The sequence below is a fragment of the Cervus canadensis genome, chromosome 4 (assembly GCF_019320065.1).
Source record: "Cervus canadensis isolate Bull #8, Minnesota chromosome 4, ASM1932006v1, whole genome shotgun sequence".
NCBI classification, from domain to species: domain Eukaryota; kingdom Metazoa; phylum Chordata; class Mammalia; order Artiodactyla; family Cervidae; genus Cervus; species Cervus canadensis.
The window spans coordinates 46891842-46917536 of NC_057389.1; the positions used below are offsets into that span (position 1 = coordinate 46891842).

At 38.0% G+C, this 25695-nt stretch overlaps 1 protein-coding gene across 1 annotated transcript in view; it reads left to right on the top strand.

The window, feature by feature from the left end:
* The first annotated feature begins 408 nt into the window (after positions 1-408).
* The window catches only part of DCTN4 (dynactin subunit 4), a 30967-nt gene continuing 5680 nt past the window's right edge, over positions 409-25695 (top strand). Inside the window, exons 1-11 of the mRNA XM_043464942.1 lie at positions 409-574; positions 3220-3290; positions 5633-5811; positions 9257-9300; positions 11382-11489; positions 13075-13148; positions 13369-13481; positions 13783-13892; positions 17646-17719; positions 20359-20413; positions 21574-21681. Of these exons, the coding sequence (XP_043320877.1) occupies positions 440-574; positions 3220-3290; positions 5633-5811; positions 9257-9300; positions 11382-11489; positions 13075-13148; positions 13369-13481; positions 13783-13892; positions 17646-17719; positions 20359-20413; positions 21574-21681 (1071 nt within the window). The 5' untranslated portion in view covers positions 409-439. The remainder of the gene's footprint in view (positions 575-3219; positions 3291-5632; positions 5812-9256; positions 9301-11381; positions 11490-13074; positions 13149-13368; positions 13482-13782; positions 13893-17645; positions 17720-20358; positions 20414-21573; positions 21682-25695) is intronic.

The window sequence follows — 25695 nt, forward strand, 5'->3', positions numbered from 1 at the left end:
CTGTTTCAGAAACCCTCCATCTAACTTCTGGAGATTTGTTTGGAAGGTGAGGGCGGGAGAGGCAGTTGTAAATAAAAGAGCAACCTTCCTGTTAGAAATGAAGGAAAGAACAGTATTGAGTCTGTCTGGATTTGATCTGCGACTCCACATCTAGCAAAACAACGGTCTGAGCTCCGTCCGGGCGGTTGACACTCACAAAAATGCTGGAGGGGGACGAGCTTGGGGAGCCGAGGTTGGTGGGACAGGCCCCAAACTGGGGGAGAAAGCTGGTATCCCAGCTGAGCATGCGCATTTTGACTTTCGTCCTGCGCAAAGCCCCACTTGCTCGGAAAGCTTACGTCAAAGTCTACGTTGAAAGACGTAAGGAAGGAAGCTAGGGAAACGCCGGCCCTCGGGTCACGTGATACGACGGGAGCGTCGTTGACTCCTCCCCCACAAGATGGCGTCCTTGCTGCAATCGGAGCGGGTTCTCTACCTAGTCCAGGGAGAAAAGAAGGTTCGGGCCCCGCTGTCGCAGCTTTACTTCTGCCGCTATTGTAGCGATCTGCGGTCGCTGGAATGTGTGTCTCACGAGGTAACGCAGTCGTCCCATGAAGAGTGTCTGTTGGGGGATGGGGGAGGCGTTCCCCCTAGTCACCGCGACCAGCGGGGAAGTTCCGCCGGTTGGAGGCGGGTAGTCATTTTCCTAGCATGCTGATTGGCTTTGCCTTCCGTCACTCAGTTTTGTCTATGATTTAATTTCCTTATAATTTGTCACTTCGAAAGGAGGCGCTGCCTTGGGTGGGGCTGAGCGGCCTTTCTGTTCTAGAGTGTCTTCTGATTGGACAAACTAGACTTTGGGGACCCTGGCCATCTGCTGCGGGGTTTGGTAATTGGGCGGGTTGTGGGGGGAAAAGATGTGGGGGTGCTTAGTTAAGGCCCCTTGAGGGGCGAGATACAGTCTTTACAGGATTGATTGAGGTAGTGGGAAAGTCCGCGATTGTTCTCATCCAAGCGCCTCCCATCCTGGAAGTTCTGCCCCTCCTTGGGCAGAAACCCGGCCTTCTGACTGCCTTGTTCTGTTTCCCGGCCCAGCCCAAGGCCTGCAGCAGAGAAGAGGGTTGGGGTGGGGTGAGCTGACTGAAAAGCGCTTAGAATCGGATCTGTTGTTTAAAAAGCTCAAAGTATGATATTTATGGCCCTTCTTCTGGGGGTACATTTCTGTCCTTCACTGATACAAGTGGGCTTTGGAGGTGGGATTGCTCAGAATGTAAAAGACCCCACCCTGGGGGAAAAAAATCATCAACGAATAACAAAGCCCCAAAACGTCTGCAGCACTTGGCACGTGTTCATTCAGTAAGCTTTGGGGATTAAAAGACGGGTTAAGACATAAATCCTGCTCTTGAGTTACTTGCAGGCTCCTGAAGGAAAAGCTGATTAGTATTAATAATACATAGTTTCTGCTTATTCAGTACTTTCTGTATGCCATGTGCTTTACATAATCTCCTTTAATCATTCTACAAACCAACAGAATAAATATCTTTTTTAAAAAAAAAAAAACACTTTACCGTTAGGGGTTTGGCTCAGTCCGTAAAGAATCCGCCTGCAATGCAGGAGACGCTAGTTCGATACCCGGATGGGGAAGATCCCCTGGCGGAGGGCATGACAACTGACTTAAGTATTCTTACCTGGAGAATCTCATGGACAGAGGAGCCTGGTGGGCTACAGCCCAGGGGTCGCAAAGGGTCGGACAGGACTGAAGTGACTGATGCCTCTTGTACTTCACAGTTAAAGAAACACAATGTTTGCAGTATGTCACACAGCCAAAAATTTGAGGAAGGACCAGGATTTGAAACCAAGCAGCCTGATTCAATGGACTTCAGTCAGGATCCCTGGACTGTTAAAAATGCTTATGAGAATATGTCCTATACTATAAGCCATTTTACACATTATTAATTACTATTGAGAATATTTTTCATACTATTCAGAATAGTCAGAGAAAGCAGTTAAATAACACAAGGGAAAAAGAAAAATCAATGCTGTTTTATATACAGCATTTGTTTTTCTCTATTAGCACTTTGTATGCTTATCCCTTTGGTAGGTCCTTTCTCTCTGTGATGCCCCCCTGTCCCAGCTTCACCTCCAGAATTAGACTAGATTCTCATTTGGTGATCAGTAGGGAGCTAGTTTTCATAATCTGTAAGGACAGCTTCAGCTATTACATTCAGTCTGTATTTTTTATGGACTGGTGTGCACCTGAGAAACAGAAGGCATTAGGGTTTGGGGGAGGATGATGCCAATGAAGGCTGAAGCAGTCCAGAAAGTTCTAATGGGGAGCCTGGAATTGGAGCTGCACTTGAAGAGAGCATAATTCAGAAAGGAACAAAATGGAGTGAATTACATTTTGCCTTTTATGATGTGTAAGTGCAAATATAAGTTAACAGTACTGTATTTTGTGTTCCTGGTGACTATTTGAGCAGCAACTTTATCTTTCAAAGGGGTTCTGTTTATAAGCAGATGATAAAAACAGAAACCAGTTTCTGTCATAGTATTTATGTTCGGGTGAATCTGTCTTTCCATCTGCAGATGCCCAGAGTTCTAGAATTATCAAATAGGGTCTTCCTACATTAAAGGAAATAATTATTCAGTCCTTAAAAAAATACAGTGAATTTAATTTTTATACTATGTTTTCGAGCTAAATACAATAAGACTATCTTATTAACTTAGTGGTTTAATTTGCCATTTAAAAATCTCTAGTTGGTTGACTATAGCTAACTTTGTAACTGTTAATTTATGCTTTCCTTCAGTGAACATGTAATACATCAGTAACGAGAGAACTTTTAAAATCTCTCTTAACCATTAAAGTGTGGTCCAGTTATTGCAGTCCCATAAAGCTAGAGTAGATAAAAGGATATTTGACCACAGCTTCATAAATTGGATTATTTGTTAGAGTCTTCTTTAACATGAACGTATTTTAATGTGTCTAACACATAAAACCCTGGTGAAAGGGAATAGGAAAATTCAGAAAAGAAAAATAGAAGGATTTCAGGAAATTGAGAGGTTAAGAAAAAAACAGGGGATTTTTGTAAGAATAAACCCTGTGCTGGAAACAGTCCAAGTTCTTTGCCAGAACGATGGTCTCTCACCTTCTGCTGCAGAATAATGTATTTTAAATTTCACTGTTTGTTATAGGTATGTACACAAGCCAAGATGATTTTTTGATTTCTTGTTTCATTCTAGGTGGACTCCCATTATTGTCCCAGTTGTTTAGAAAATATGCCATCGGCTGAAGCCAAACTAAAAAAGAATAGGTAAGACTGGGATCCATTTTTCCTATTTTCCACAGCTAAATTTTAATAGCTGGTAAGAAAACACATGAAATTAGCTGTTTTTCTTTTTTTAGCATCATTTTTTGCCAAAGATGACACTTCCATTAAAAAAAAATTGTATTTTATAACAGTTTTGGACTTAAGATAACTGTGAAGATGATACAGAGAATTCCCTTTAATCTTTACCCATTCTCCCCTATTGTAAATGTCATCTATTAGTATGGTATTATTTGTCTCAATTAATGAATGTTATTGGTAGCATTATTATTAAATTTGGATTTCCTCAATTTTTCTTCTAATCTCATTTTTCTGTTCTAGGATCCTATTCAGGATACCCACATTGTATTTAATAGTCATATCTCTTTAGGCTCCTCTTGCTGTGAAAATTTGTTAGACTTTCCTTGGTTTTGAGAAGTACTGGTAAGATATTTTGTAGAATGTCCCTTGATTGGAAGTTGTCTGATGCTTTTGTCATCATCTAAGAGAATGTGTTTTGGGGAAGAGGATCACATAGGTAAAGTGCATCTCTCACCACATCATATCAGGGGTATATACCACCAATATGACTTTTCACGGTAGATGTTAACCTTGATTACTTGGCTTGAGCTATTGTTTGTCAGATTTTTCTGATGTTAAGTTACTCTTTTCTTTTTTTCCTTTTCCATATCATACTCTTGGAAGGAAATGTACTAATACAGCCCACACTTAACTAGTAGCAAGTTATGCTTCCCTTCCATGAGAGCTGTCTTCATGAATTACTTGGAATTCTTTTGCATGGAAGATTTTTCTCTTTTCCCTTTTTTATTTATTTAATCATTTACTTAAAGCAGCGTGGACTTGTGAATATTTTTGTATACTTTAGATTATACTCCAATACTACTATTTTTTTTTTAACTCAGGTTGTTCCAGCTTTGGCTCTTATAACCCTTTTTTAGTAGATTTCTGTCTCCCTTTGGCATACCCCCATCATTTTATGGCATTGAGGGGGAGGGAAGCGTTATTCAGTTGTTTGAGAACTTTCCTACTTACTCCAGGCTCATCTGTATTTTCTGTTCCAGAGCCATTTCTCCAAGGAGCCCTGGTACCTTTTACTAGAGATTGGTGTTAAAAATCAAGATCTGAGTAGTAGATAACGCTCATTGTTACTGGTGCCATTTTGATTTTTAGCATGGTGTGGAAGTCGTTTGCAACCAGTCACACCTTTGTACCTCCATGGATATAAACCACTATTTGTCCTTCCTCTCCTAGAGAAACAGCTCCATATAAACCAGCTTTGTATGCCATCCATACCTTTATTTTATCATTTAATCCTCAAAGTATCCCTTTAAGTGAAAGTGAAGTCTCTCAGTCGTGTCCGATTCTTTGCGACCCCATGGACTGTAGTCTTATCAGGCTCCTCCGTCCATGGGATTTTCCAGGCAATAGTACTGGAGTGGGTTGCCATTTCCTTCTCCAGGGAATCTTCCCGACTCCGGGATCGAACCCTGGTCTCCCTCATTGTAGACAGACACTTTACCGTCTGAGCCACCAGGGAAGTCCTTATCCTTTTAAGGTAGTTACTATTATTATCCTTACTTGAGGATATTGTCCAGTAGCAAAATATCACAGAAAATTGGAGTTATGGAACTTTAGAGCAAGTCTCTGACTGAAGGTACAATCTTGATAATCTCAGGTGGTAGGAAAGTGGAAAACTTTCTACTAGAAAAACAAAAAGGCATGGAGGCCCTTGTAGGGGAATGTTGGCTGGTTCACTAGGAAAAGTAATGCCTGAAGAGAACCGAAGGCCCTGAAAACGCCACCCTTCTGAACCATTTCACCTTGGTAGCATTATTTGGTATCTGTTTCAGCTCTCTGGCATGGCAAACAAGCAATTATTTTCCAAACCCAGTGTCAGAGCTTATTGAATTGTTGCCTCTCAGTTTTCCATTGTGCAATTGGTCTGTCCTCTCTAAAGTCATAAGCTGTGACGTTTCTTTGTCCCACAGAATCTTTGTGGTCTGTGCAAGCATAAGAAGAGTCTAAAAGTGAACTCCAGACTGTTAACAGTGATTCCCTCTGTGAATAGGCTTGGGTCATGCTGTAGTTATTCAGGAACTTGGGTGATGACTGCACGTTTTAAAAAATAATTAGCATGTAAAGCTTTTGAAATTTTAAAACAGTTTATAAGAGTCTCTTCAGAGTATTTTTGATTTCTTTTTGTTTGAGAGTCACCCTTCCCTTATAGTTCTCTCTTGAATTCCTGACATATAGAACAATATCTTGAACGTAGTAGGTGCTTGGTAAATACTTGTTGAATGAATCAGTGGTTGTTTGTTGTATTCTAGATGTGCCAACTGCTTTGACTGTCCTGGCTGTATGCACACCCTCTCCACTCGGGCAACAAGCATCTCCACACAGCTTCCAGATGACCCAGCCAAGACCACCATGAAGAAAGCCTACTATTTGGCCTGTGGATTTTGTCGCTGGACGTCTAGAGATGTGGGCATGGCAGATAAATCTGTGGGTGAGTGACGTGGACTTCAGCATGAGATTTTGTGAAATCAACAGAGTTGTAGTTGCACACAAATCATGAATTCTGTTACTTGTTGGGAGGTAGGAGATAAATTCAGAGTATTCTGCCACTAAACTTCTATGTTCCCAAATTCTCACATTTATGACCATGATATTTCATTGAAAACTGGGTATTCTTAAGGTTGGTAAAATAGCATTTATATATCTGACAGGTATTTTTAGAATCAAAAGATTAATGTTCTTCATAAAAAATAATTGCTGCTGATGGTGAAACACACCATGAACAAACTTAAAGGATTAAAGTGGCAAATCTTATATCATATTTAACAGACTACAGATAAATAACCAAAAATAAGGAACCCTTATAAATCAGTAGGGAAGCTACCCAAGAGAAAAAAAAAATTGTCAAAGAATATGAACAGCAGCCCTCAGAAATGGATATAAAAATGTTCAATAACCAAAATGTGCACAAATCATTGGAATTTGTTTTTTGCACACAACTTAGTGAGATGATGTTTTAAAGTCAATAAATATGCAAAAGGATATGTTTCAGTTTTACTAGTAATCAGGAAAATGCATATTAAAACTTAGTCCATTGATTTGGCAAAATTGTAAAAATCTGGTAGTGTGACAGAAATATAGGAAAAGTTTTTTTGTCTGCTACCACCTTAGAGAGCAGTTTGACATTTATTAAACTTTTAAATTGCTTTTATTCTTTTATCCAAAAATTCCATGTCCAGGTATCTATCCTGGAGCATTCAAACACATGCTTAAAGAGACATCTATATATATCATGCTGCTGCTGCTGCTGCTAAGTCACTTCAGTTGTGTCTGACTCTGTGCGACCCCATAGATGGCAGCCCACCAGGCTCCCCCATCCCTGTGATTCTCCAGGCAAGAACACTGGAGTGGGTTGCCATTTCCTTCTCCATATATATCATAAGTGTTACAGAAAAGTTATGTGTGTTTGGACCTAAAGACAGTCTAAAATGTTAATTACCTCTCCATCATTTTTGTGTTTCAAAGCAGAGGTTGCACTTAATCTTTATTAGGAAGCTTCTTTTATTTTTTCATTTTCTGTACTCCATGGTTAATAACAGAGAAACACTCTTTATTACAGTCAGTTCAGAATCTTGAGTTGCTATTTATTTTTTATATAAACAGTAGCACTGCTAACTCTCCATTGTCTTTTTTCTTTCTGAAATTTCATTAATTTTCTGAAATTTTTTAGACTTGTTAAAAATTACCATTTTTAGGTTTTCATTAAAAATGTCAACTTACCAACAAGGACCTGTTGTAAAGCACATATTGTATAGCACATGTATAGTGTTATGTGCCAGCATGGATGAGAGGGAGGTTTGGAGGAGGATGGGTACATGTGTATATATGGCTGAGTCCCTTCGCTCTTCACCTGAGACTGCCACAACATTGTTAATTGGCTGTACCCCAATACAAAATGTTTAAAGTTTGAAAAAATATCAGCTTACTAATACATGAGGAAGCCAATTAAAAAATTATGTTATTTGATGTAACTCAAATGAAGATGGACATTAGGTAAAAATTTCCTATAGTTTCTCATATAATTTGGTAGTAAAAATGGGTGAAGTTCTTTCAGATTCAACTCTGTTCTTAAAACTTAATTCTTGATTTTCTTGAGTTTGCCCTTTGGTGTAGAATGCCTGAGCTCTTGGTTATTTTCCTAATTTCATACATTATTTTGATAAAACATTCTTCAAAAACAGAAAGTTAACAAACAAGTTTCTTAAAGTGTTTGTTGGTGGGTAGGTATTTCCTGAAATATGATTTATATTGGAAAGTTTCTGTACCATCTTTTTAGATTGTCAGTAAATATTTGTGTCTTAATGTCAGTGTAGCAAGTAGATTGTTTAAATTTGTTTATGAATTTAAGTTAGATGTGAAAAACAACCTCAAAGTGGCACTTAGTTCAGTGAGTTAAAGTGTATTTTTTCCATGTTTGTATTTTGTTTCTTTTTATCAGATTAAACAAAACCGGGAAATCCAAATAGATTTCTCAGTTTGTTACTCTGGAAGTCTTTTTTTGATACTTTTTGGACTATAAACCATTAGGATTGGATAATTTATTTTTTAGAATTTAAAGCCTGTGCTTATTTCTAGAAATCTAGCTCCTCTAAGGCTATGTTGACAGTGATAATTGAATACTCGGAGCTCTTAAGAAGTACAGATAATTTCATTTCTTCCATGATGTCATTGGTATCTGAGAAGCCCCGAAACCACTTTAGTTACAACTATTTGTTTATTTATAAGTAAGCCCTTGTGTCAGTAATGTGCAAAAACTTATAATGAGATCATAATGGCTCTTAAATTTGTGTTTAGAATCAATCAGCAGTTCTAAAAATGCAATTAGGTAAAACTTAAGATTTTTCTAAAATATTACTGAAACATTTTTTTCACATAATTATTTTTCATGTTTGCCTTAAGTAAAGCAACTTTTAAAATATAAATATTGTACTAAAGGTTGTTACTGCTGCCATTTCCTGCCAAGAGTTACAGTGTCACCTTCAACAGGAGTCGTTTTTTTGTTGTTGTTTTTTAGGAGTCGTTTTTATTTGGGAAAAAAAGTTATTTTTATAAAAATAATACACATTCATGAATTTACCACTCAGCTTAAGAAATTAAACAGAACCAAAACAGTGTAAGCCCAGTATAGTCTTCCTCCCACTCCATCTGCCTTCTGTTTCCTAAAGAGAGATGGTCATCAGTCTTGAGTTTTCATCAGTTCTTTGCATATTTTTGCAGTTCTCCACATAGTATGTAGCCATTAGCAAATGTGTTTCTCAACTTGAAACAAATAGAACCTTGTTTTATGTATGCTGCTACAGCTTATCTCTATCAAGTTTGTTTGTGGTATGTAGTAGTGATAGTAAGTGATTCATGCCTGACTTAACCACAGTTTGCTTCTTTAGTCTCTTCCAAATGGACATTTAGGTTGTTTTCAATTTGCACAATATTGTAGGTAAGGGCAAATTCTCTGGGGTCAGACTGCCTGGGTTTGAATTCTGGCTTTATTGCTTACTGTCTCTGTGACTTTGGGCAAGTTATTTAACTCTCTGAGCTTCAATTTCCTCATTTGTAAAATAAGACTAATAATGAAAGTCTCTACCTCAGAGGGTTATTATGAGAATAAAATGAAGTTTGATACATTTCACATACCTGGCAGAGAAATTATACATGTATTAGTTGTAGAGGTGGTCCTAGTGGTGGTTATTATTATCACCATCATTATATTTAAAGAATTTGATTTTGAGCACTCTGGCCTATGTAATTTCTAGGACTCTTTCTTGAAAATTCTGTGATTTTATGTTTTTAAGTTTAAGTCTGTGGCCTGCAGATGACCTGTTTTTGTGAAAATAAAATCAGATTATGTAAGCCTTGTTTAATATTCCTTTATTTTTCAGCTAGTGGTGGTTGGCAGGAACCTGAAAATCCTCACACGCAACGGGTAAGTAAAGGGTCATCAGAGAGAGGATGACATGAGGAAAGATGAGGAAAAAGACCATTTTATTAGTGAATATGGCTTAGGCTTATAAATCTATGATGTGTGTTTTGGTGTCTTTTACACTCAGAAAGTGCTTCTTGTGTAAGACATTAAATCATAATGGCAGTTTTTTCCAGCCTGACATAAGTTAATAGAGAAACCTAAGAGTAATTTTATTTCTGTACTCTTGTGAATTGGAAAAAGGAAATAATATGTTTCTGTTTTCCGTATACCCACAAACTAAGTTAAAGGGTCCATTTGTTCTCAGAAATATCATATCCTCAACCTGTAAACATATCAGCATATCTTAAGTCTTGGAAACACCACTAATTTAGAAGATGCTTTTGGAATCAGTAGCAATCATGATTTAGACATCCTTTAATAGTTCACAGTGAATTGATCTCTGCAGTGTACATTAGGACTGATTTTGTTGCCTCCGAAGCAGAATATTAGAAAGATGGTGAAACGTGATTGAAATGAAGTTGTACAGTCAAACTGGAAATTAAATAATAATTTACAATTATTCACTTATGACCTCAGCTAAAATTAGAAATACTGAAAATATCCTGGATGGGAGTGTATCCAGTTGGACCTTTTCACATATACTATTGTCAGTGTGAACTACTACAGCTTTCTTGGTCTCTTAGCAGTATCTACTTCCTGGACTCTGACCTACAGAAATACCTGTACTCACGCACAAAAATCTGTATATTCAGTTACCAAGGAGTTATCAAGCATATGCTCCATCTGTGTGCCAGGGACCATGCTGAGCAATAGGAATATATGACCTTTCCTCTCGCAGAGTTTAAGACTGATGGGAAAACAAAATCAATTAATCCCCAGATAAAGGAAAAACTCAAAGTAATGGAAGGAGAGAGAATCTGTGCGTGTGAGCATTTATTATAGGGAATTTGAACTAGATAAGTCTACATCTGAGGATTGCACTAGGATCTGAGGACAACAGGCAGAGAAGGGAAAGGATTCAGGGTGGAGGAACACTCAAGGCAAAGAGCTTGTAAGTGGAAGGAGCAAGTTGTAGACCAGTGGGCAAGTGCGCCAGAGTGGAGCGTTGCGGTAGGTGAAGGGAGAAAAGGATTTGGGGCCAAACTGCAGAACCATGTGGACCAAGTTAAGGCATTTGAGAAGCCTTTAAAGCAGAAGAGCTGACAGGATCAGATAAGTGTTTCTAAGAAATAATTACTATTGAGTTGAGAGAACAAGAGTGGGTATCAGGAGACCATTTACGTGCTCTCAGAGGAAATGGTTAAATACCTTTAGGACACCTGTGCCATTTAATAAGCTGCAACTTTTAAAAAGAATGAGGTAAATCTATTAATATATGTACTGAGTGGAAAATTCACACGTAAAGTGAAAAAGTTTTAAAAGAGCAAGTTTTTCCCCCTTATATGGAAAATATAAAGACCTATATTTATTTTGCACATATAAAAATTGTATGACTATGCATGCATTTTTTAATGTGTGCAGAATATAATATCATACCTGTGCCTGTGTGTAAGAAAGATTTCTCACCTGTAGTAGTGGATACCTGTGGTGAGGAGAAGGGTGAACGTGGGCATGAGAGATAAAGAGAAATTTTACTTTCTATTCTTTATATTCCTATATTGCTTGAACTTTTCACAGTTGTATGGCTTTTATGATGAAAGTATATTTTTGAAATGAAAATATGTGTTGGAGTCAAGGAGAAAGTCGAGTATGAAATGTCACATTGTTGGAAATAATGGTTCTGTGGCCATGCCAGAAAAATAGGAGTGGTTGTGAGGGGAAGTAAGCAGTGAAATAAAAGAGCAGTGAAAAGAGAATGTGGAATTTTCAAGCCTTTTCATTGCTCATTTCTTCTGTTGTTGAACTTGAAAGTTCCATTTCAATTCTGAAAAATAGATCATGTAAGGAAGACAAATTCTCTTCTGGGAAGAGAAACTTGCCCACTCAATGTGTCTTTTCTGTTCATTATATGTCTAGTCAGTTTAGTTGATGAATTTCCTAAGCTTCTTGTTAGCTGTTTCAAATATTTTGATTTCTTACAGATGAACAAACTGATTGAGTATTACCAGCAGCTTGCTCAGAAGGAGAAGGTTGAGCGAGATCGCAAGAAACTGGCACGGCGTAGAAACTATATGCCTTTGGCTTTTTCGGTGAGAACTTGGTCCAAAGAGGAATTTCTAATTCACTGATCAAGACCAGTATGGTACAAGAGTGGTGAACATTTCAGAAAGTGGCCGTTGTCTCTAGATTCCTGAATGATGGCTAGCAAAAAAAGGTCCCTCAGGTGATAGGTGTTTAAGTCCAACGGATATGCTTTTGCTATATCATTAGTTCTTTTTGAGTTCTTTAAGTACATTTGTGTTTCTTTCTCCATCACTCCCCTCTATCATCTTCTTATTTCCTAAAGAGGCTACTATTAGTTTTGTAGGCACGCACGTTTACAGCTTTTGCATATTACAGAAAGTCAGAGGAATATGAACAAATGGTAGATTTTATTCATGTTACACATGTAGTCCACCCACCTTTGGCATCCTGGTAATAGTGATTTCTGGGCTTTAGTTATCATAATTTTTTGGCACCTCCCAATATTTCTCCAATGTGAAAAATACTGACTTTTATACTGAGCTCTTTTGTGGTTAAATAAGTAGTAATATATGCAGGTGTAATTTTGATAGAAATTATTGATCAAAGTTATTCTCTACTAGTTTGTAAACTACCAATTAGAAGTGAGAAATTAGGATTTGAAGCTTTTGCTGTTGTCCCCCCAAGTTTTATTTGCTCCCAGAATAATTTATTTTTTGTGTGTTTGATTGGAGCCAAGCAGGTTGGCATTTAATAAATAATGTTTCTTGAATGGCAGTGATATATCAAACTCAGTGCTGAGTTCTTTATACATATTACTGTGTTTAATCCTCACAACAGTCCTGTGTAGTAGGTGGTATATTCCCGTTTTACACTGAAGGGAATGGGACTTGTAATGGTTAAATAAATTCTTGTACTGCTTCTGCCTGAGAATTAGTTAAGCCATTAAAACCCTAAGAATTGGTAAGAGTCATATAAAAATGTCTTTTAGAATTTAATAAAACATTACAACTTGCAAAGCATCCACATTTGCCAGAGACTTTTATGACATCTCAGTTTTTTGAACAATCCAGTGGTATAATCAGCATATGCAGCAGTGTACTTAGGGAGGACTTTGCATTAAGTGTGTTTGTCACTCTCCCACCTTCCCCGTGACCTGCCCGCTGTATGAGCTTGCTTCTATCTTATCCTGCATTTTTTTGTCTCTGTTGCAACCTGCTGCTATTTTGGGGCCTACAGCAACACACTATTCATGTAGTGGTAAGTGCTTTTATCATTCTTGCTGACCCTAAAGTTAGCAGATGATCACTGGTGTTCCCAGAAGACATTCATCGTGTGTCTTAGATACTTCACATAGTTTTCTGGTCTAAGCCATTGCTTAGATATTTTTAGATTAAAAATCACATTTTGCTCATTTTCACTGTATTAACGTAGTTTCAATCTCCATGTTTGGTGCTTTTGTTGTCATTTTGAGAATAAGAGGATGTGGGGCTACACTTACTCTCTTTAAAAGAAGCATTTATTAAATTAGCTTTTTTTTTTTTTTGCTTATTTCCCTGAGCTTCTCATGCTGTCCCTCCCCAAATTCTTTATTTTGATACATAGCATATATAAAAATAGAATTTCTAACAGAAATTTCTTAACTCTGTTTAGGACAAATACGGTCTTGGAACCCGGCTTCAGCGACCAAGAGCTGGTACAACCATCAGTACCCTTGCTGGACTTTCGTAAGTTTGGACATTAAATGACTTTGAGGGAAAAAGCTGGTATCAAAATCAGTATTGAAGGACTGTGGTTTTAAAGTAACAATTGCCAGTGGGGAAGAAGATGCTCATACTTAGGAAAAACCTAGCTAGAAAAAATATTCTACGATAGAGGAGTACTTTAGTTAGCAATATCATGGACTTTTAGGTGGACCCTTGAGAAATGACTGCTTTTATCTTTTAGCCTTAAAGAAGGAGAGGACCAGAAGGAGATAAAAATTGAGCCAGCTCAGGCTGTAGATGAAGTGGAACCTCTACCTGAAGACTATTATACCAGACCAGTAAATTTAACAGAGGGTAATTTTATACATGATTCTAATTTGTTTCTATTTTACATCTAATTCTGTTTTTGTTACTTCTGTGCCTAGTGATTTTTATTTTTGACTTGAGATTTTTAATGTAGTTGTTAGTACTAAAATGAATCATGCAGAAAATAAGATAGAGGTAATCCTTTGAAGAAATGTCTGTCAAATTTCCATTTTTTTTTTTTTGAAGAGTGCTGGTCACAAAGGCAGTGTTATTTTGTGTAGTCATCACGTATACATCTGATTTTGAGCAAGTCACTTAAACTAAGCATGGTTTCTGCCTTTCATGCTAGTGACCACCCTTCAGCAGCGCCTCTTACAGCCTGACTTCCAGCCAGTCTGTGCCTCACAGCTCTATCCTCGTCATAAGCATCTTCTGATCAAACGGTCCCTGCGCTGCCGAGTAAGTATTCCTCTCTGTAGAGTTGTCATTTGTGTAAGAGAAAAGCAAAAATAAATGCAGTTGACATCTGGTCAGTATCAAAACCTCTGGAAAGTAGTAACTAGAAAATGTTTATAGAGAATGTTCCAGTGTGCAGGCACTGTTCTAAAGCTTTCAAAAGAAGCTTAAAGCCCCTAACTCAGTGAGGTAAGTACTCTTCTTTGTTAGCCTTATTTTACAAATGTGGAAGCTAGGGTATGTGTAGGTTAAGTACATACTGCTAACCCCTAGAAGAATACTGAAAGAATATAAAGCTTTTAGGAGAGTAAGGAGGAAACAAAAAGGACTGATTTTTAAAAATCAATTTAAAAGAAAAGCAAGAAAGAAGAAAAATAAGCAGATCCAGGCTCTGGAAATCTATGAAACATCAGTCTCTTCAATTAATAAAAGAAATACTGTAAAAGAAAAAATACCCAAAAAAGGGAAAGGAAACATTTTAGATCAATACCATCCAGCAGAACTTTCTGTGGTGATGGAAATGTTCCTTATCTGTACAGTCGAGCATGTTAGACACAAGTCACATGTAGCCTACTGAGCACTTGAAATATGGTAGTGCAGCTGCGGGTCCTGAGTCTTTCTAAGGTGAAATTCATTTAAATAATGACATGTGACTAATAGCTCCTATTATCAAACAATACAGCATTAGATTAGAAGAGACTTAGGCCTGTCAACCAAACAAATACAGTGTATAGACTTTAATTCCTGATTCAAACAAGGCATAGAAAGAAAGAAGGGAGAGATAGAGGAAGGAAGAAACCAGAGGAAAGAAGGAAATATACCATGCTAATACTAATCAAAAGAAAGCAAGAGTAGCCATATTCATTTCAGACAGAGCAGACTCCAAAGTAAGGACAGTTACCACAGCTAAAGAAGGATATTACATAATGATAAAGAGGTCGGTTCTCCAAGAAGATACAACCATTCCTAATGTACATTTGCCCAACAATCGTGTGTCAAACCATGTGAGGCAAAATCTGATACAGCTATAAGGAGAAATAGATGAATCCACCATCATAGTTGGAGACTTTAACACCTGTCTCTCAGAAATGGACAGATCCAGCAGGCGAAAAATCAGTATTGTATTGACCCATCAACCTCCCTGGAGATACACCTCTACAAATACAAACCAAAATATGTAGAGATTATGATACATCCACCCAATGAGTACTGCAGATCTATAAGAAACAATGTCATAATATGGGATGTATTTATAAATGCAATAAAAACAGGGTGTATAGTAGGCACATAACTTTTTATGTAAGAGGGAATATATATATATACACACATACATATAAAAAGTATTTGTTTATGTTAGATTTATAGACTGTTGAAACAGAATAGAGAAAGCAGAAACAGACTTATGCATGTCGGGAAACTTGATTTCACCAAATAATGGCCTTTCAAGTCACTGGGGAAAGAATAGCCTGTGAAATCATCTCAAGTGATTCTATGAAAAAAAAAAAAATGGGTCCTCTAACTTAACACGATACACAGAAGTCAATTTTAGGAACCTTGAAAACTTTAAAGAGTAAATATGAAGAGCAATACTTCTAGAAGGAAATATGGAAGAATATTCTTTATGGCTTCTGGTTAAGGGAGTAAGTAGTCCATAGTAAGATAAACCATAAAGGATAAAATCACATGTTTGACACATTAAAATTTGTACCCCCATTACAAGGAAAACCCATAAAGAAATGAAAAGATAGATCATAGACTGAGAAGAGTAATTTGTAAAGTATGTAATTGACAGAGAATTAGTATCCAGAATATGTGAAGAAGTATAACAAATCAGTAAGGAAAAGAGAATACCCCATTATAAAATTGTCAAGTAGATACTAATGTGCCAGTTATGGCAGAGGGAATCCCAGTTCCCAGTAAAGAGGAGAGATACTCAAACATGTACAGTAATCAGGAAGTGTATATTAAAACTGCAGTGAGAAACCATTGCATAATCATCAGATTGGCAGAAGTTAGCAGTTTGGCAATATCCATCAAAATAACAAATGCACTTTTAGGAAATTATCCTACAGATAAATTTATGCATGTGGGAAGTGATTTGCATACAAGATTACTCATTGCTGTGTTATTTGTAGTAGCAAAATTGTGGAAGCATTTATCAATTTGGGTCTGGTTAAATAAGTTACAGAGTTATTAAATAGGACACAGAGATACCTCTGTGTGTGTTGGTGTATAATTTCCAAGATAGATTTGGTGAAAAAGGCAGAAGACTATAAAATGTTCTCTTTTGTGTTACTGTGAAAAAGAAAGATGATGTGTGTGTATACTTTTTATGCTCATCAGCTGTACATGAGAAACTGGTTGGCTTTGAGGAGAGGAGCAGTAGGATCAGTAACTGGTATCTTTACACTGTTCTTTTTTTCCTAGGGTTAAAAAAATTTTTAACTGGATATAGGTGGAGCCTATTCAAGATAGTAAGCAAGTAATTGTTTATTCTAAAACATGAGATCTGGAATCACAGCACTTGGATTTAAATCCCAGCTCCAAGTCTTACTGGCTCTGTGACGTTTGCACAGATTATTTACCTTTCCCGTGCCCCATTTTCATCACCTGTGAAATACAGACAATATTTACAGTACCTACACCTACCTCCTACAATCAGTGTGGTGTTAAAGTTCACTTAAACCAAGAATGCGTATCTTTTAGACTAGTAGAGACGAAATTAAAAAGGACTAATAATAACATAAAACGAAGAAGGGACTTCCCTGACAGTCCAGTGGTTAGGACACCATGCTTTCACTGCAGTGGGTATGGGTTCGATCCCTGATTGAGGAAGATCCTGCATGCCACTGAAAGCCACAGCCAAAAAGAAAACAGGAAAGAGGAAAACTCAGCAAAATTCACATTGTTCACACTTAATTAGAAGTATGTATTAGGGACGTCACTGGTGGTTCAGTGGTTTCGAGTCCACCTGCCAAGGCAGGGGACACGGGTTCCTGGGTCTCTGATCCAGGAAGATCCTGCATGCTGTGGAGCAACTAAGCCCTTGAGCTGCAACTACTGAGGCCCACGAACCTAGAGCCTATGCTGCTGCTGCTAAGTCGCTTCAGTCGTGTCCGACTCTGTGCTACCCCATAGACGGCAGCCCACCAGGCTCCTCTGTCCCTGGGATTCTCCAGGCAAGAACACTGGAGTGGGTTGCCATTTCCTTCTCCAATGCATGAAAGTTAAAAGTGAAAGTGAAGTCGCTCAGTCCTGTCTGACTCTTAGCGATCCCATGGACTGCAGCCTACCAGGCTCCTCCATCCATGGGATTTTCCAGGAAAGAGTACTGGAGTGGGGTGCCATTGCCTTCTAGGAGAGCCTGTACTCTGCAACAAGAGAACTCACCACAGTGAGAAGCCCTCTAACCACAACTAAAGAAACCCTGTGCATGGCAGTGAAGACCCAGCATAGCCAGAAATACATTTAAAAATAAAAAAATCTTATAAAGTATTTGTTAGTTATTATTTCAATTTGAAGAATAAGGGTTATAATATTTGATAGTGTGGTTGCTTATTTCCAGAAGTCCAAAACATCATCTTTCCTATATTTTGGTTATCAGTAATATACACTGTTTTAAAATATATGTGATCTTGCAGCAAAATAAAATCAAACTGTATTAAATGCTGTGCTTCTGAATTTAACAGCTGTGTGGATCAGCAGATTGTATTCTTGTTTTCCTCCGATATATATTATGTATTTTTTTCATTTTAGAAATGTGAACATAATTTGAGCAAGCCAGAATTTAATCCAACATCTATCAAATTCAAAATCCAGATGGTTGCTGTGTGAGTATTTGGGCTTGGTGTTTCAGGTTACTGTTTTGTTTTTCCCCCACTATGAAATGTGCTTACTCTTGGCTTAAAAAAGGAAGAGAGAAGCTACATCAGAATAATCTTGCTATTCTGTTCTTGTTTTGGTTTTGAAATACATAACAGGAAGTTTAAGGCAAGTCTACAGACACAGAATCCAAGGTGTTTGTATCAGGGACATGTAATAGTATGGTCTCTGGCAATGTGGTATGTTGTTGGTTGGAGAGTCGTTCATTCCAAATGATAAAGTACCTAAGTTTGGGATGATCTTTTTAAAAAATAAAGTAAAAAACTATAAATATAGCAGACGGAAGACCATCCTGTGACACTGTTATTGAATGTTCTGATAGTGCTTTGTTGCATGGGATGAAAATAATTAAATTCATGTTAACTCACTGGGACTTGTCAGTAGAAGGGAATTTTGTGTATGAAAATCATCTATCAAAAAGAATAACTAAGAAATTATTATCTTGACTTTAGGGTGAGAGAGCCAGTAAGGCAGGAAGCCCAAAAGCTAATAAGGAAAATAGCCAGCTTTGACCTTAGGAGAAAAATATGAGTTATAAAAAACAAAATTGACAACAAAGTCCTGAGACAGTTGAGTAAGAAAGAATATTTGCTACTCCATGATAAATAAAACTTGAATATCCCTGGAATGGGTGGGATGGGGAGATGAGGTGGGGCAAAGGATTTGAATAATGTCGCTCACAGAATAGAAATTCCAAATGGCTGGTAAATATATGGAAAGATGCTGAGACTTGATAGGGAACTTTTAAATAATAGTTCTGAGTGCTCATGGGAATGTGGATAAACATACTTGTACATATTGTTGGTAGAGTGAATTGCTAGAGTCTTTCTGAAGAGTGACTTGGAATATCAAGACAAAATGACATACACATTTTAACCTGGTGGTACTATCTCATGAATCTATTCTATAGAAACAAAAGCAATATATAAAGACCAGTAATATATAAAGATACATTTTTAAAAGATGTGTGTTGTAACATTTTAATGGTAAAAAGCTAGAAACAGTTTTACTGTCAAACTGATTAACCATTAAAAAAGAAATAGTTGATTAAATTGAGATACATGCATGTAGAGTATTATACAACAATTAAAAAGAAATCATTGGCATTCAAATGGCAGATAAGTACTGGTCTGGTAACTTAGGAGGAAGGAACTAGGAGGGCCAGATATGGGTTCTGTCACAGAATTTGTCTAAACTGATTTTCCTCATCTCTGAAATGGGCATAATACCAGTCCTGCCATCGTCATGTGTTTGTTAAGAAGGATCAAATGAGCTATTATGTTTGCAAATGCTTTGTAACTGTAAAACCCCATACAGTAAGATCTGTTTCCCTAACTACCGTTATTTAATGCATGACTGATTAGGACTACAGAAGTGACATGTGGTACGAACTCCTTTCCTAATTAAGAATTAATTAAGAATTACACTCCTTGCAGAAATCCTCAATGGCCAGATGTGCTTCACATCAGTTTTTTAAGAGTTCTTTGGGGAAAAAAGTGTATTTTTTTTCTGGCGTCATGGCAGAGTCACCAAGGAATCTTAATACATACGTTCTGGCCACAAATCAGACCAGCTAAATCCAAATCTTTGATAGTGGGGCCCTTGAATTTTATATCAAATTACTCAGAGAATTGTGATGACGATCATGAAAAATAGCTAGTCTGAAGTTAAAATACCGTAATGCTAAGATGCCCTCCTACATGCACCCTCTTGAAGTGTTTCTGCAATAGATTTTATCTTTAGTTAATATTTGCATGATAACATTTATGCGTGCTTTGTCCCAAGCACTTTTTGTACATACTATTTAATTTGTTCTTCACAATAAAAAGGAACTTTCAATGTTCTCATTTTATGATTGAAGAAACCAATACACAAAGAGCTAAACATCTTGCCCTGCTCTTTACAAAGGAATATCTTAGTATATAAATACTAAGCTGGAATTTGAACCACAGTGGTTTTGAATCCAGAACAAGTACACATAAGTACAGTATTCTATTGTCTTATTCAGAGAGGTAGCGATACAGAGCGGTTAAGAGCAAGACCTTGCAGCCAGTCTGCCTAGGTTTGAATCCTGGCCACTTCCAGCAGGCTGCTTCTCCTAAGCCTAGTGTCTTCATCTTTATAATGGGGATAATAGTAATACCTGTTTAATGCAGTTGCAATGAGGATTACATGAATTAATATTTGTAACAAACTTCAAATATTGCCTGGCACATAGTAAATGCTATGTAAAAGTGTTTGGTAAGTATGTGGTATTGTTTTTGCACCCCTGCAATGTATTATTAAGTCAGTGTTGGATCTTATCACCAGTTGCTGTATAGATTTACAGAAATGAATTAATAAAAATCTCAAAAGACATATCTAATAAATACATAAGGGAGATATCCACCTTGATGCATGGATATATAGAGGTACATGTGAGATTTCAGAAAGAACTCATTACCGGTTTGATTTCATGTCTTAAATTCTTATTATAGTGATAGGAAGAATCTTTAAAATTTTCTCTGACATGTTCTGATTAATAAGAAAAAATCATATCTTTTAAGAGACCACAATGAACATTAATACATTTTTTATTCACTTACAGCAATTATATCCCAGAAGTGAGAATCATGTCAATTCCCAACCTTCGCTACATGAAGGTTAGTACCATGTATATTAACGGGAAGAGAAAGAGTTAATTGATTGAAGACGTGTTCTTAGTGTATGTGGTGGCTGTGCATATTTGACACGGGATTCAATGAGCAAGACATAGAAAAGAAGGAAGTTTGAAATAATAAAGGGACTGAGATTTTAAGTGTCCTTAAGCTGGGATTCTTTTTTTTTTTTTTTAAGCTGGGATTCTTGATCGTAGCATTTTTGATATATGTGCAGAAGGAGCAGGGTGCACATTATATGGTGGTAGAATTATGGCTGGTGAAAAGGGAGATATTAGACCCCACAGGTAGCTTCAGCTCTCTTCCTCTGCGTGTGTGTGTGTGTGTGTGTGTGTGTGTGTGGGTGTGTACACCGTGTGTGTGTATGATTCTGAGAGAATATTAGACCCCACAGGTAGCTTCAGCTCTCTTCCTCTGTGTGTGTGTGTTTGTGTGTGTGTGTGTGTGTGTGTGTACACCGTGTGTGTGTATGATTCTGTAACATCTGTGTGTGTGTGTGTGTGTGTGTTGTCATAGATTTCTTCATTACCGCAGCCCCTCTGTTCTTTGAGTCCTTAACTCCCACACATGCCTCCCAACAAATTACAGAATGTTCTACAGCAATAAAGACACTTTTATAGTCCCTGTTCATTTCAAAGATTTCTTTTATTTTGCTAATCTAAAGAGCATACCAAAAAAGTTCAAGAAATCTTAAAAGTCTTCTATAGTCTTGATATACCCCCCTTTTTTTTCCCTGTATTAATACATCTGGCTGGCTGTGGCTCCTATATTTTATTCATGAGGACTTCCTTCTTTTAAGTCCTAGTGACATCCTGGGTAGGGTAAGAGTTATAAACTTTAAACAATCACTTAGATAATGTATGTTTCTCAGAATTTCTGGATCTAGTAACTGGCCCTTTTTATGGAATCTGATCTATTTCCTCAGTGAAATAGCAACTCTAGAGAGTATATAGACTAGTGTATAAGTAATATAGGAGGTGAGCATTTAAGAATGCAGTGATGTAGAGGTACAGGTGGGGTGCTCAGGAGTGATGGTGGGAGGCAGGGGTGCACGGGGTGATGATTTTGTGATATAATCATGAAAGAAGGTGGACCTAGGTGGCAGCAGTGAAGAATGTCTGAAAGATACCTTTCCTTTTCCCCAGGAGAGCCAGGTCCTCCTGACTCTCACGAATCCAGTGGAGAACCTCACACATGTGACTCTTTTGGAGTGCGAGGAGGGGGACCCTGATAATATCAACAGCACTGCTAAGGTAGGAGTGTTTTGCTTCATTCTGAGTGACCCTGACTTTCCTGGAGTGGCCTCATTTGACCTGCTTTAAAGGACTCCACACTCTCATTTTCACATCCAGTCTTTAGGTTCTCTTGATTTCACCTCTAGAATTTTCTACTTTATCTGCAGGCACACTGCCGCTGCCCTTTTTGAGGGTTTCATCATTTCTCACATGGACTATGACAGTGACTTTCTAACTCCCTGTTTTTAGTTCACCCCCACTTCCACTCCAGCCCATCTTCTGTCTTGCAGTTAGGATTATCTTTCTAAGATTTAGCTTTGATCATGGCAGGCTGCTTGTTTGGTGTCCCTCTGACGTTGGAATAAACTAAATTCCTTGGCATAGCTTAAGAGCTCCTTAATAACCTCATCTCTTTTCTTCCGTGATGATCTTCCCTAAAATGACTAAATCTAGCGTACTCTAGATCATGCACATTAATTGAGATCCAAGCAGATCCAATGGGTCATAAACTCTAATGTTCCTGGAGAATTATATATGCTACTCATTTTACCTAGAATTCTTCCTTCCCATCCCACTCTTCTGACAGACATGCCCATACCTCTCTTTCTGCCTGAGGCATACTCATTCTTCAAGATGCAAAGGAAATGACATTTCCTTTTAAAAGCTGATGTGCCTCAGCTAGATCCCCTCTGCTTACATAGAGTATGCGTGTGTGTGTGCATGCTAAGTCACCTCAGTCATGTCCAACTCTTTGCAACCCTGTGGACCATAGTCCGCCAGGCCCCTCTGTCCGTGGGATTCTCCAGGCAATAGTAATGGAGTCGGTTGTCATGCCCTCCTCCAGGGGATCTTCCTGACCCAGGGATTGAACCCGCATCTCTTGTGTCTCCAGCATTGGCAGGTGTGTTCTTTACCACTAGCACCACCTGGGAAGCCCTACATAGAGTATACGTGGCACTAAATATTAAAATAGGCAGTTTTGACTCTCAGTATTACTTGAATGAATGAACTGAGACCTTTCTACATTTTACTTCATGATTCATCTAGTACTTGAAATTTTAGAACAAGAACTTTTCTCTATAATAGACCATTTTATTGACTCATAATTCAGCATGATATTCATCACAAATCAGCAGAAAGGATGCCTATGTCTTTAATTAGCCGTTTTTCAAGTTATGCTTATTAGTAGAGAATTTATCTCTTTATTTTTCCTTCTGCTTTTTAATGATTCATTTCCCAGCATCACTTCCAAAGAGAGATGACACTCATCTGTCCTTGCTCCTTTTCAAAATAACACTAGTGAGCTATCTATCCAGTGTCTCTATCCATATAGAAATAAGTGCCTGATAAATATACCTAGCTTATGAATTTGCTGCTTTTCTCTTTCAGCTCCCCAGCCACATTTATTTCCATAATTAGAAATTTTATTAACGTTATTATCTGTTAACCTCTAACATAGCAAAGTTGAAGCCTAGTTACAGCCACAGGCTAAGTCTGAAGAAAACTGTTTTTCATGGCCATAAACACAGCCAATATTCCCATTTCAGAAAATATGTTGGAACCACTGTTTCTCCTTTCAGTTCAGTTTAGTCGCTTAGTCGTGTCTACTCTTTGCGACCCCATGGACTGCAGGACGCCAGGCTTTCCTGTCCATCACTAACTCACAGGGCTTGCTCAAACTCATGTCCAGCGAGTTGGTGATGCCATCCAACCATCTCATCCTCTGTCGTCCCCTTCTCCTCCCACCTCTATCTTTCCCAGCATCAGGGTCGTCCTTTGCATCGGGGTGGTCAAAGTATTGGAATTTCAGCTTCAGGGTCAATCCTATCAATAGAATATTCAGGACTGATTTCCTTTAGGATGGGCTTGTTTGACCTCCTTGCAGGCCAAGGGACTCTCAAGAGTCTTCTCCAACACCACAGTTCAAAAGCATCAATTCTTCAGCCCTCAGCCTTCTTTATGGTCCAACTCTTACATCCAAACATGTCTGCTGGAAAAACCATAGCTTTGACTAGACAGACCTTTGTCAGCAAAGTAATGTCTCTGATTCATAATACGCTGTCTAGGTTTGTCATACCTTTTCTTCCAAGGAGCTAGCATCTTTTTATTTCATGGCTGCAGTCACCATCTGCAGTGATTTTGGAGCCCCCCGAAATAAAATATGTCACTGTTTCCACTGTTTCCCCATCTATCTGTCATGAAATGATGGGACCAGATGCCATGATCTTCGTTTTTTATATGTTGAGTTTTAAGCCAGCTTTTTCAGTCTCTTCTTTCATTCTCATCAAGAGGGTCTTGAGTTCTTTTTTGCTATCTACCATGAAGGTGGTGTCATCTGCGTTATCTAAGGTTATTGATATTTCTCCTGGCAGTCTTGATTCCAGGTTGTGCTTCATCCAGCCCGGCATTTCGCATGATGTACTCTGCATAGAAGTTAAATAAGAAGGGTGACAATATACAGCCTTGACTGATGAACTCCTTTCCCAGTTTGGAACCAGTCTATTGTTCCATATCTGGTTCTAACTGTTGCTTCTTGACCTGCATGCAGATTTCTCAGGAGGCAGGTAAGGTAAGGTGGTCTGATATTCCCATCTCTTGAAGAATTTTCCACAGTTTGTGGTGATCCACACAGTCAAAGGCTTTGGCATAGTCAATAAAGCAGAAGTAGATGTTTTTCTGGAACTTTCTTGCTTTTTCTATAATCCAGCAGATGTTGACACTTTGATCTCTGATTCCTCTGCCTTTTCTAAGTCCAGCTTGAACATCTGGAAGTTCACGGTTCACGTACTGTTGAAGCCTGGCTTGGAGAATTTTGAGCATTACTTTGCTAGCATGTGAGATGAGTGCAATTGTGCGGTAGTTTGAACATTCTTTGGGATTGGAATGAAAACTGACCTTTTCCAGTCCTGTGGCCACTGCTGAGTTTTCCAAATTTGTGGCAGATTGAGTGCAGCACTTTAACAGCATCATCTTTTAGGATTTGAAATAGCTCAGCTGGAATTCCATCACCTCCACTAGCTTTGTTTGTAGTGATGCTTCCTAAGGCCCACTTGACTTCTCATTCCAGGATGTCTGCCTCTAGGTGAGTGATCACACCATCGTGGTTATCTGGGTCATTAAGATCTTTTTGTATAGTTCTGTGTATTCTTGCCACCTCTTCTTAATCTCTTCTGCTTCTGTCAGGTCCATACCATTTCTGTCCTTTATTGTACTCATCTTTGCATGGAATGTTACCTTGGTATCTCTGATTTTCTCAAAGATATCTCTAGTCTTTCCCATTTTATTGTTTTGCTCTATTTCCATTGATCACCTTCATTGATCATTGAGGAAGGCTTTCTTATCTCTCTTTGCTATTCTTTGGAACTCTGCATTCAAATGGGTATATCTTCCCTTTTCTCTTTTGCCTTTAGCTTATCTTCTTTTCTCAGCTATTTGTAAGGCGTCCTCAGACAACCATTTCGCCTTTTTGCATTTCTTTTTCTTGGGGATTGTCTTGATCACTGTCTCCTGTACAACATCATGAGCCTCCGTCTATAGTTCTTCAGGCACTCTCGTCTATCAGATCTAATTCCTTGAATCTGTCACTTCCACTGTATAATCAAAAGGGATTTGATTTAGGTCATACCTGAATGGTCTAGTGGTTTTCCCTACTTTCATCAACTTACGTCTGAATTTGGCAATAAGGAGTTCATGATCTGAGCCACAGTCAGCTCCCGGTCTTGTTTTTGCTGACTGTGTAGAGCTTCTCCATCTTTGGGTGCAAAGAATATAATCAGTCTGATGTCAGTATTGACCATCTGGTGATGTCCATGTGTAGAATCTTCTCTTGTATTGTTGGAAGTTTTAAGTTTCTCCTTTATGTGTTTTTCTCCTTTATATGTTTTATGTGTTTCTCCTTTTTGTTTTTCTTTTTTTATACCACAGAGTATAGAGAACAATATACTAAACACCCATGTTCTACCAGCCCCTTAAGAAATAAAACATTGAAGGCACAATTGAAGCCCCCATGTCCTCCCACTTGAATTAGCCATG